The sequence below is a fragment of the Eschrichtius robustus genome, chromosome 11, assembly GCF_028021215.1.
Source record: "Eschrichtius robustus isolate mEscRob2 chromosome 11, mEscRob2.pri, whole genome shotgun sequence".
NCBI classification, from domain to species: Eukaryota; Metazoa; Chordata; class Mammalia; order Artiodactyla; family Eschrichtiidae; genus Eschrichtius; species Eschrichtius robustus.
The window spans coordinates 8,917,569-8,930,556 of NC_090834.1; the positions used below are offsets into that span (position 1 = coordinate 8,917,569).

Consider the following 12,988-nt stretch of genomic DNA (forward strand, 5'->3'; position numbering starts at 1 on the left):
CAAGCGAATTCAATGGGTAAAAAGAGTCTTTTCAACAAATGATGTTGGGTCAACTGGATATCCAAGTGCAAAAAAGAATGAAGTTGGACCTCTACTGAACACCATATAAGAAAATTAATGCAAAGGGGATTGAAGACCTTGCAGAATGCAAGAGATATAAAATTCTTAGAGAAACACACAGGAGTAAATCTTCATGACATTGGATCAGGCAATGGTTTCTTAGAAATGACACCAAAAGCACAAGCCACAAAAAAGTAAGTAACCTGGACTTCTTCAAAATTAAAAATTTCTGTGCTGCAAAGGAAAGGAAACCACCAAGAAAGTGAAAAGAGAAAACATCTGCAAATCACAAAACGAATAAGGGTCCTGTATGTAGAATATGTTAAGAACTCACATAACTCAATAATTAGAAGACAAATAATCCAATTACAAATTGCGCAGAGGATTTAATAATTTTCCAAAGAAGATATACATATGGCCAATAAGCACGTGAAGAGATGCTCATCATTAATCATCAAGTAAATGTAAACCAAAACCACAATGAGATACGACTTCACACCCATTAAGAGAACTATAATTAAAAAGGCAGACAATGACAAATGTTGGTGAGGATGCAGAGAAATTGGAACCCTCATAATACTGCCAGTGAGAATGAAAAATAGTGCAGCCACAGAGCTGTGAAAAATCTGAATCGTCAGTTGTGCACATTGCCAGCTGAGGTCGAACACGGTGATGCTCTACCTTTGTTTGGGCCTTCATGCTGTAAACAAGTATCCCTTTCAAGGTACATTTGGTGCAAAGGTTTTTGTATTTTTGTGCTTTTTTTGTTGATTTTGCTGTTTAAAACATCCCTCAAGCACAGTGCTGAAGCACTACCTAGTGTTCTTAAGCATAAGAAGGCTGTGATGTGCCTTATGGAGAAAATATTTACATGTATTAGATAAGCTTCGTTCAGGCACGAGCTATAGTGACACTGGCCCTGAGTACAATGTTAATGAATCAACAACACACATTAAAAAGGTGTCTTTAAACAGAAATTCACACAAAACAGTTGAGCAATGAATGGTTCAGTATTCACTAAAATTCAGTGTTTACGGCAACTTTATAGAACATAACTACTATGAATAAAGAGAACTGATTGTATATTTCAATAAGGCTGTTATTTTTAAAGTTATTTATTTGTTATAGAGGAAATCTGAAAACAATACATAGCAAAAGGCTAATGGTGGTTATCTGTGGAATTTTGGGGGTTTTTTCTTTTTGTTTATTTGTATTTACTTTCGCTATAATAAAAATGAAATTTTCTGCTTTCAAAAAAGTAAGAAAAACTGGACTTCCAGCACTGGCCAAGGAGTAAGCCCACTCTGAGCCTCTCTCTCTCACTGATTGTAACTAAAAATTCCAGGAAATGTGGCCCCTGGTATCTGGAGAGTATATGGGGTGGGTATCCTCAAGAGGAGGGAGTTCAGAACTCCACTCAATACTCTGTAATGACCTATATGGGAACAGAATCTATAAAAAGAGTGGATATGTGTATACATATAACTGATTCACTTTGCTGTACAGCAGAAACTAACACAACATTATAAATCAACTATACTCCAATAAAAATTAATTAAAAAAAAAAGATGCATGAGTTAGAAAAGTGGATTCCTTAATTCTGTGTATGAACTGGCACACATCCCAGAATCACCCCTGAGCTGTGCATGCATGGGATGGACTTAAAGAAGTATAATGAAGGCTTTGAGAACTGAACTAACATTGGAGCCACTGTTCACAGAAGATGAGGAAGAACGTATAATCTGAATTTAACCAGGTTGACTGCTTGCCAAAACAAACAAAAAAAAATATGCAACATTATTCAGAGGATTTTAATAGAAACCTGTCTCACAATATAATATTCAAAATTGGACCCAGAAGAAAAGATGGCAAGATAATCCAGAATATGGATCCGAAGAAAGACAATTCTTCCTCTGAGATTAGTAGGAACAGGTAAGAGTGGCAAAAAAGTAAATGGTCAAGGGAGTGATTGCATGATGGCTTCTATTTTTTTTTTTTAACGAAAGTCTGAGAGTATGGGGGTGCAGTAGGAACTTTAAGGAGTATTTAAGGGTTAGAATTATCAGTGTGGGCCATAGGTGAGGGAGCAGACAAGTGGCAAGTAAGGAAAAAGCTAGGCAGCACTGGGGACCCAGCTGTGACTATAAACCGTAAGGATGAATGTGTATAAATCTACACTATTAAAGAGCTTTTTTCCAATAAGGCTGGATTATTTGGGAGCCTAAAATGTGAAAGGACTGATCCAGGGTTGAGGATTTTCAGGGCTGGTATGGCAGAAGGACAAGAAGAAGAGGTTCCGACTACCAAAGCTGCACCCTCAACTAAACAGTCAGCATTAGGTACCCCTCTTCTGTGCTCAGCTAATGCCCTATGCATCCTCTACCACTAAGTACGTTGCTTCAAAATTATCGCTTATTTGTCAGTCTCTCTTCTTTAGACTGTCTGAAATTTGAGTGCTATGTCTTGTTCATAGTTATATCTTTGATATTTAGAACCTAAACAATGGCTAACATCAAACAGGTGCTCAGTAAGTGTTTGATTGACTAATTCTTTCTAAACAAATTTAGCAAGAAACTAGCAGGTACCAGGCACCATGTTAAAGGCTGTCCACACTCCAGTAAACAAAACAAGTGTGGTGCCTCTCCTCATAAAGCTTATAGACTAGTGGAAGCCATGTAAATAAGTAAATAATTACGAACTGTCTTGTTTATGGAGAAGGAAACAAACAGAATGCAGGGACAGAGGAAAACAGAAGAGGGGAGGCCTAATCTTGATAAGGTGGTCAGAGCAGTCTTTTCTAAAAAGGTGACATTTAAGCTGAAACATGAAGGATGAGAAGGGACCAACTTTGTGAAGAAAAAAGAGAAGACTATCCAAGCAGAGGGGGAAAAAAAGCAAAACAGCTGAAGTAGAAAAGGGCCTGGCATAGTTCAGGACATATAAATGGCGATCCAGAAGAAAACATGACAGCCTTCCCTTAGACCAATCTTAGAGACCCAAACCAAAAATAACAGAGGATCTGCAGTTTAGTCCTAAAAACCTCAGCCCAAATCCATAATTCTGCCTTTATGCCTCCTTTTCTTTCTGCTCTCTTAAAACAGCCAAGAGGAAATTTCTCTTTATCTCTTTCATATATTCTAACAACGCTGGTTGCCTGAAGGCTCTGTCTTTAAAATAACGTGAAACCACAAGTCAGAAATTATCCAGACAATGGTAAAATTCTAGTGGGAATAAACTAGACTTCAGTTAAGTCATAGAAAAATCTTAGTAGGCCAGCGTACTGTGACATTTTCTTGAAAAACTATAGATCTTAAATCAATACACCAAAACTTAGGCAATATAACCCTAACAAGCTCCAGCCCAAATTCTGAATAGTTTATTTCTTGGTGATCCTACCTTATGCTCTACCAGGTTACTAATGGAGATCTAGTCCTGGCTGTTGGTGAAAGATCCTCCTGACCCCTCCCCCTCAGAAACCACTTATTTCTTTCCCTCTCACACCATAGAAGACAACGGCCACCAGAAATACACCTTCAATAAAAGAACATACATGTAAAAAATACAATTTTCCAATAGGCAACAAGCGCTCCTGACAATACCCTAGGCTTCGGCGAGTAATCTTAGATTTTACACACTATGAAATAAACTCAGAATCTGCTTTTTGCTCAGCCTTACTGCTCCCAGCTCAGTAGGACCCATAACCCTATCTAAACTCCAGGGCTCATACTCTACAGTCTGCTTTACCTGTCTGCTGCTGGAAGCCTCTCTCTGGTGCTTGGGTGGAAGATGTTGATGGCCGGCCGGAAGCAAACCTGCTCGCTGTCTTTCAGCTGTTCCAACAGACGGTTGCTGTATGGAGCGTAAGCTCTAAAAGATACAAATGCATTCACCAAATTGTGTGAGCAGTGACGTAATGGTAGTAAAAATACTTTAGGCTGCAGCGATACCCCTGCTGTAATCTAAATAGGTCAGAATAGTCTAATACATTACGGCATAAAAGTAGACATTACACTTCTTGCCACTACTATGGATCTTAACTGTATCTGCAAAGCAATAAGTTTCTCTAGCCATAAAACAAGGATAATAATAGTATCCATCTCCCAGGGTAATTGTGAGAGTTAAATGAGACAATGGATACAAAGTTTTAGAACCATTTTGGCTATGGGAAATGCTTAATGAATTTAAGCTGTTAGTCTTAATAATATTAATAACATTATTGATAATATTAATAAGAGATAACACTATCATCAACATCATTGTTGTTGGTAGCATAGCTCTGGCAAGTCTATATCAGACTCTAACTAACTGACTTTCTGCTGCTTACACTTTACTATACTCTGCTCTACCTGCTCTCTGGTGGAGCCTGGATCCTGGATTTCATGTAAAACATATTCATGATGCTCCAGAAATAACTCCATTCTCCATCTCTCATCTGTCATATTATGTGAGGCCTGCCCATAGTTCCTGTGCTAAAAGAAAACAAACATTGAACATCAATTGTCCAAGCGGTAGCATCATGCCAGGGCAATAGTAAAAGCTTCAGTGAAGAGGCCAGAAGTAGTTTCAACAGGGCAGAATGGTCACGGAACAGGAGGACATTATATCTTTGCCCATTGTTATTGACCTTAACACTAAACCCCTGAAGCAGTTACTACTTTGCCCTGTCAATCTTGAACCAAAACCTAAGGAATTTACTCTCTGTTACTTACTTCTCACTATATTCTGCTTTACTTATTCTCTGGGAGAGGCTAGGTCTTGAATACCAGGTGAAACATACCGATGGCACTCCAGAAGCAACTCCTCTTTCAATCTCCCATTTCTCAAAAGATGAGGGCTGCTTGATACACTTGTTCTAAAGGAATGACAAAACACAGAACTAATTGTCTAAGCAAAAATTATAGGTTAGTGACAATACTGTACACTTCAGTGACAAGCCCGAAATAATGATACTAGGGGAGGGTAATATAACAATTAGAGGTGTGCATGTGTGTGTTTAATATAAAATTTCCAAACATACATAAAAGTGGGAAAAAAATTAGTATAATAAATCCCAGATACCTATCACCCAGCACCGACAATTAGCAACATCATGTTTTTTGTTTTTGTTTTTTCTTTTAATTTTTATTGGAGTATGGTTGATTTTACAATGTTGTATTAGTTTCAGGTGCACAGCAAAGTGAGTCAGTTATACATACATCCACTCTTTTTTAGATTCTTTTCCCATATAGGCCATTACAGAATATTGAGTAGAGTTCCCTGTGCTATACAGTAGGTCCTTATTAGTTATCTATTTTATATATAGTAGTGTGTATATGTCAATCCCAATCTCCCAATTTGTCCCTCCCAGCAGCATCATGTTTTTTCATCCATCTCTTCTCCCACTTTCTCTCCTGGAGTATTTTAAAGCAAATCCCAGATTATTCTGGCATTTTTTTTCTTTTTCATTTTTTGCATGGGGCAACTCTTTATTCAACAACACATTTGGAAGAAGATAAGGCAACAAGGCAATATTTTTATAATGTTGCTAGCATTTTCTCAGGTAAAGCCAGGAAAAAAGCTTGTGTCATTTCCCAAAGTACTCCTACTCGATGTCCCCAATAACTCCATGCAGAAACACTAGAAGTGGTGAAGTCTAGGAAGTTTTGAGTGGCAAACAGCTTGTTTTTTCCTTCATCATAATTGGTTTGCAAATTGGATGTCTGGCTTTGGTGTACTGCTTCAGATGGCCAAGAGTAGAATTCCTTCAGTATGTATAAGACTAAATGTCAAAAGCCAAATTTGCTGAAGGACTTGAGTTCAAGAAGAACAATTTACGGATAACCAATCAATGTTATATAAAACCTATCTCTTATTTAACCCAAATGACAGAGGTATGCTTTCTCACCTGGACTCTTTAGATCTGGCACACTCTGAAATAAATGAAGACATCATACTCTTAGCCTAACTCTAGAAGCTTCAATTCTATGTAGTCTACATACTAGCTAGCTTGGCAAGCTCCAGCCCAAATCTTAAGTAATTTCATCTGTCACTCTTTTAGAAAGTAGACAGCACTCTCACTGTATTCTGCTCTACCTGCTCTCTAGGGGAGGCTTGGTCTTGCATTTTAGGTTTAACATACTGATGACACCCCAGAGTCAATTCATCTCTCACTCTCTCTTCTCTCATAAAAGATGACAGTTGCTTCAGAAACATGTTCAAAAGAAACAACAAAAACAGAAAACAAGTCGTCTAACCAGGGCAACAGGCTAATCTTAATACTCTAGGCTTCAGTGAGAACTCCAGGGAAATGGTACCAGATGAGGATATTCTGATACATTTTGGTTTGAACGAGGATGTTATACTTTTACCCCAACTCTATAGATCTTAATTTTTAATCCCCAAACACGTACAGAATAGTCTGACAAACCACCCCCCCCAAATTTTAAGTAATTTAGGATCTGCTAATTCTTCCTATAATATTCACGTAAGGGCAGTATGCTTGTGGTAATAAAGTGGGCTTCAGCAAAAGTTATAGCATAATCTTAGTAAATTAAAATAGTCTGATTCCACAATAAGAATATGAATGTGATTTATCATCCTTCTAAATGACAGAACTGATTTGACTGATACAGTTCACTGAACAAGGACCTGATTCTATATTTGACATTACCAGTTGTTGAAAATATATAAAATCAAGTTACTTTATTTCCTATCTATCTCTTTCTGATTGTGCTCTACCTGATCTCTGATGAAGGCCTGGTCCTGAAGTTTAGGAGGCAGATACTGATAACCTGCCAGAGGAAAGTCTTCTCTCCCTTTCTCATTTGTCATATCACAATATGACTCCTTGAAGCGTACCTTCTAAAAAAGAAAAAAACATAAAGTGTAAATTGTTCAGTGGGAGTAACATGATAGCAATAATATTCTAGGCTTTATTGGGAGCCTTACGGTAATTTTTTCAACTCCAGATAATGTGAAACATTATGGAATACAACAGAAAACCATACTTTTTGAAATCTAGCTAAGAACAATCTTGGAAAGTTCCAAACTAAACCCAAACAATGCAGTTCCTGATGGTCTCTCTCCTTTTTCTGCTCTACCTTGCTGTTGATGAAGGCCTGATCTTGATGCCTGTGTAGAAGATCCTGATGGACATCCAGAGGAAACACCTCTCCCCCACTCCTACCTATCAAAATTGATGCTGGCGGCTTCAAATTTGCTTTCTAAAAAAGAACAAATATAAAATAGCAATTGTTCAGTTAAGAAAGACAGGTTAATCAATAATACTTTAGGTTGCACTGAGAATTCAGGAGTTAACTGAGGTCAGAATATAATTGAACATCTTATAGAATAAATTAACACATTATACTCTATTCCCCATAAACCCAGCCACAACCCTAAGTAATTTACTTCCTGTTGATCCCTTTCTTCTTCCTCTTGGTCTAACTGATCCCTGGTGGAGGGCTGACCTTGGAACCTGGGTAAAAAATACTGTTGGACACTTGTGGGCCACTCTTTTTTCCCATCTTTCAGCTCTCAAAACAAATGACGGCTGCAAGAAATACTTTCCCTAATGAAGAAAATTTTTTAAAAAGCAAATTGTCCAGACAGGAGTAATATGCTGCTGATAATATTTTAACACTTAATAAGAACCCTGGACATTTATTTGATAAATCAATCAGTAAACTATTTTGTTCCAACTATGGCTCTCCAAATCAGCTGCAATATAGTCCTTGCAAATCCCACTACAAGCCTTAAAGAGCTTATTTCTTTTTGTTATATCTCCTTTCCACTCTATTTTACCTGATCTCTGGGTAGAAAATCCTGGTCCTGGCATTTGGGTTGAACATTCTTGTCTTTGGGAAGAACATGCTGGTCTGTGGGTAGAAAATCCTGGTCCTGACATTTGGGTAGAACATTCTGGTCTTTGGGAAGAATATGCTGGTCTGTGGGTAGAAAAGCCTGGTTTTGGAGTAGAAAATCTTGGACTTCCAAAACAATATTCCCATCTTCTAGTTCAACATTCTGATCTTTCAGCATAACACTCTGAGTTTTGGTCTTAACAGCCTGGGCTTTGGGCTCAACAGCTTGGCCTTCCAAAACAATATCCCCATCTTCTAGTTCAACATTCTGATCTTTCAGCATAACACTCTGAGTTTTGGTCTTAACAGCCTGGGCTTTGGGCTCAACAGCTTGGCCTTCCAGCTCGATATCCTGGGCACTGAGCCTCAGCTCAACGCTCTGGGCTTCCAGCTCCACACTGCAGACACCTGTCAAATCACCCTGGGTTTGCAGCAGGTCACCTTGGGCTTCTGGAAGATAATCCTGGGCTTCTGGCAGAACATCCTGATGTAACTGCTTTACCTCTTCCTCTTCCATCACAGCAAATAATGGATTTTTGAATTGTACTTTCTAAAAGTGAACATAAACATCAAATATAGAATGCCAAGCAGCAGCAACACTGGGTTTTCTGCGAGATTCCTAAAATAATCTTAAAAGGATACGGTAGTCAAACAAATTACTAAAATAAAATGCAAAATTACGGTCTTTGCTCAACTCAATAGAACCTAAATCTACAGTCCCAAACCAGTACAAGAATACTGGCATCTCTAGTCCAAATCATAATTACTTTAATTTCTATTGTACTATCTCCTTTCACTCTGCTTTACCTGAACTATGCTGAAAGGTATATCCTTGTCTTCAAAAAGGAGATCCTGCTGGTCCCCCCAAGACAAATTCTTTTTCCCTTTCTTCTCTATCATAATAGGTGAAGATTCCTCAGTGTCAGGTTCCTAAAGAACGCACAAACAAAAATGGAAAAGAAAAAAAAAAACAACCAAATGTATCTGTTACAGGTAGAAACAAGAATGCATGCAAAAGAATTAAGTTAGAACTCTTCCTCACACCATATACAAAAATTAACTCAAAATGGATTATAGACCTAAATATGAGAGATAAAATTATAAAATTCTTAGAAGACAGATTAAGCAATGGCTTAAAAGATACTGCACCGAAGGCACAAGCAGCAAAAGAAAAACAGATAAGTTAGACTATACCAAAACTAAAACTTTTGTGCTGCAAATGATAGCATTAAGAAAGTGAAATGACAACCCAGAGAATGGGAGAAAATACTTGCAATCAAGTATCTGATAAGGGACTTGTATTCAGAATATATAAAGAATTCTTATAACTTGATAATAAAAGACAACTCAATTTAAAAATGGCACTACATTTGAATACAGATTTTCTCCACGAGAGATATATAAATGGGCAATAAGCACATGAAAAGATATTCAAGATGATTAGTCATCAGGAAAATACAAATCAAAAGTATGGAGAGATACCACTTCACACCCACTAAGGTGGCTATAAAAAAGATGGGCAATAACAAGTTTTGAAGACGATGTGGAGAAATTGGAACCCTCATACATTGCTGATGGAAAACACCTTGGCAGGGGCTTCCCTGGTGGCGCAGCGGATAAGAACCTGCCTGCCAGTGCAGGGGACAGAGGTTCGATCCCTGGTCTGGGAAGATCCCACATGCCGTGGAGCAACTAAGCCCATGCACCACAACTATTGAGCCTGTGCTCTAGAGCCCGCGAGCCACAACTACTGAAGCCCGCGTGCCTAGAGCCCGTGCTCCGCAACAAGAGAAGCCACCGCAATGAGAAGCCTGCACACCGCAACAAAGAGTAGCCCCCGCTCGCTGCAACTAGAGAAAAGCCCATGCACAGCGATGAAGATCCAACACAGCCAAAAATAAATTTTAAAATTAATTAATTAATCATTTAAAAATTAAAAAAAAAAAACACCTTGGCAGTTCCTCAAAATATTAAACATAGAGTTAACATGACCCAGAAATTCCACAACCAGAGAAATGAATGTCCATACAAAAACATGTAAAAACTGCTTATAGCACAATTATTCATAAAAGCTAAGAAATGGAAACAACACAAATGTCTATCAACTGATGAACAGATATACCAAGTGTGACATACTGATGTACTTATACAGGCTACAATGTGGATGAACTTTGAATACATTATGCAAAGTGAAAGAAGCCAGTCACAAAAGACCCCATATTATATTATTCCATTTATATGAAATGCCCAGAATAAGCAAATCTACAGAGACAGAAAGTAGTTTAGTGGTTGCTTAGTACTGGGGGTAGGGACAGGGAGGGACTGGGGAGTGACAGTTAACAGGTACAGGTTTCTTTCAGGGGTGAAGAAAATCTTCTAAATTAGATTGTGGTGACAGTTGCACAACCCTGTGAATATACCAAAAGCCTCTGAACTGTACACTTTAAGTGGGTGAATTGTGTGGTATGTGAATTATAGCTTAATAAAACTGTTAGAAAAAAACAACTATTGGGCATTATAATCTTAATACTTAAACCCATCCTTAGTTAGCTGTGGATAGTTCTAACAAGGCATCTTTTTTCCTCTACTCTTTACATTTCCCTACCCGATCTTCCATAAATTTCTGGTAATCTACAAGAGTTAAAAGACCTTGATGGACCTCAAAGGGCATTTCTCCTCTTATTCCTACATTTATCCTAGTGAATGATGGTTTTCTACAAAGTGCTTTCTGGAAAAAAAGAAAAATTAATACAAATATAAATGGTCTAGAGAAAGTAATATGCTCATGACACTAAGCTGAGTTTTTGTGAAAGGTCTGGAGCAATCCTAGCAGGTTATGGTAGTCTAATACAGAATAGTGAGTTCTATTTCAAGTATACAAACAAGTCACTTACATATCAAACACATGGAAGTGAAATTCCTGGTAGGAGAATTTTTTTTTTTAACATCTTTATTGGAGTATAATTGCTTTACATCGTTGTGTTAGTTTCTGCTGTATAACAAAGTGAATCAGCTATACATATACATATATCCCCGTATCCACTCCCTCTAGCATCTCCCTCCCACCCTCCCTATCCCACCCTTCTAGGTGATCACAAAGCACGGAGCTGATCCTGGTAGGAGAATATTTTAACTTTAGAAATGATAATTTGCCCCTATCCTAGCCAGTAACAATTTCAGAAGGCTTACAATTTTGCCTTGGTGATCTAACAGTGGGCAAGGCAAATATATCTCTTCTATGTTTATCTCTAAATCGGGAACAACAATAACAACCAGAGAGATTCTAATGTCAGTCGAAACAAGAAAACGAAACCAGAGTTCAGCTGGGTTATAGATTGTTCTCCTTTCTGACTGGCAGCTTCCTCCTTCACACAACTGAATGGGTAGAAAACTGCTCAGGTTTGAGGGAAAGACTACGTACTTGATAAGAAAAATTTCACTAATTTCTTAGATCATTCTCAATTATATGGAGTAGATTTGTTTGTGACGTTTTACCTGAAAAACACACGTGCATTCTTTGGAAGCAAGCAGCTAGGCTGAATTCACCATCAACATCATAATGAATTACACTTAAATGGCACCTTTGACGTATCAAACTGGTTTACACAAGGATGTTATCTCAGACTTAATCCTCCTCCCTTCTACTGGAGAATTATTTCAGTCAGGCCTAGGAACAGTACTCTTTCTGGGAAAAACATCAGTTGAAAGATTTGAACATACTCCACACAATGTGAAGTATCAGTCTCTAGGCTCTGATAACCCTTGTTTTTCTTTTCTGGTTTAAATAAAACGTGTCCAATCATCTCCTTTGAGCAGTACCGGGAAGTCAGTCTTATGGACCAAACTATAGTACTGCCAAATCCGTGGTAGAGGCATGAAAATTGTCAAGCAACTAAGTCAAGAATTTAGTTTCAAAAGAGTCTTAAGTCACAACAAGGCAGTCCTAGAAAAAGTTAACCATACTTAATGCATCTAAGATGGAATGCCATATGTAGGCACACCCATGCCCACTTGTTTTTTATATTTAACTGTAAGTTTCTTAATTATCGCTGAAGAGGAAGGTATTAGAGCTTAGTATTCTACCAACTGCAAACATATAAGAGACAAATGTCTTTGATGGTTGCACAGAGATACTTAAGGAAAAAATACCAAAATAAAATATAAACATATATGTAACCTAGGAAAATGTAAAAAATTACCAATTAGGAAGCAAAACTGAGAAAGAACTAAGCAAGAGACAGAGTTCACAATGGTACCAAAAAAAAAGAGTAAAAAAAGACTAATTAGTGATCCATTTTACTGATGCTGCCTATCAAAACTTGAAATTAATGCTAAAATTAAGTAAACACAGGAAAATACATGGGTTTAACATCCAAATTTGTGAACATGGAAATAAGGAGGCACCAAAACAATGTAATTTTACAAGCATAGCTTTAAATATTCTTCTAAGTCTAACTCCATATTTAGGTTCCAATTATTCACTCTAAACTTATTCTATATTTTGAATCAAAAGAATTTCTTTCTTTTTAAAAAATAATGGTATTGACTTTTTCCTGATTAAAAAATAAAATATATACATTATGGAAAATTTCTACAGTAAAGAAAACCAAGAGAAAAAAATAAAAATCACCTGTAATAACACTATCCAGAAATAATCAGTATTAACCTCTTGGTCCATTTCTTTCCAGGCCTTTGTCTGTGCTCACAGCATTCTCTCCCCATCTCGATATTTTGCTTTATTTTTTTCATAGCACTTATCATTTGAAATTATATTTTGTATTTATTTGCTTATTTATTATATGCTTCCCTACTAACACAGGAGCTCCTTGTCTACCTTTTCACCACTGTTAAGTCCTGCTTCTAGAACAATGCCTGGCAATGGTAGACATTCCATAAGTATTTATGGAATGAATTTTTTTAATTGACCTTATATTGTATCTAATTTTATATCCTACTTTTTCCACTTAACTTTATATCACAGACACTTTCCCTAGTCTTCAGATATCCTTTGAAAGCATGATATTTTTGATAATAGCTATAAACGAATATATCATAACTTCTAAACCGCTCCCTACTATTGGATAATT

At 37.2% G+C, this 12,988-nt stretch overlaps 1 protein-coding gene across 8 annotated transcripts in view; it reads right to left on the bottom strand.

The window, feature by feature from the left end:
• The window catches only part of CCDC15 (coiled-coil domain containing 15), a 52,287-nt gene that overhangs the window by 26,830 nt on the left and 12,469 nt on the right, over nucleotides 1-12,988 (bottom strand). For 5 of the 8 annotated variants that reach the window (XM_068556442.1, XM_068556444.1, XM_068556447.1 and 2 more), the window contains exons 6-12: nucleotides 8,709-8,831; nucleotides 7,843-8,451; nucleotides 7,140-7,262; nucleotides 6,778-6,900; nucleotides 4,770-4,912; nucleotides 4,407-4,524; nucleotides 3,805-3,927 (exon numbers count right to left, since the gene is read on the bottom strand). In XM_068556442.1, coding sequence (XP_068412543.1) covers nucleotides 3,805-3,927; nucleotides 4,407-4,524; nucleotides 4,770-4,912; nucleotides 6,778-6,900; nucleotides 7,140-7,262; nucleotides 7,843-8,451; nucleotides 8,709-8,831 — 1,362 coding nt within the window. Of the gene's footprint in view, nucleotides 1-3,804; nucleotides 3,928-4,406; nucleotides 4,530-4,769; nucleotides 4,913-6,777; nucleotides 6,901-7,139; nucleotides 7,263-7,842; nucleotides 8,452-8,708; nucleotides 8,832-12,988 lie in introns of all 8 variants that reach the window. The other 3 variants (XM_068556443.1, XM_068556445.1, XM_068556446.1) reach the window with 3 other exon arrangements.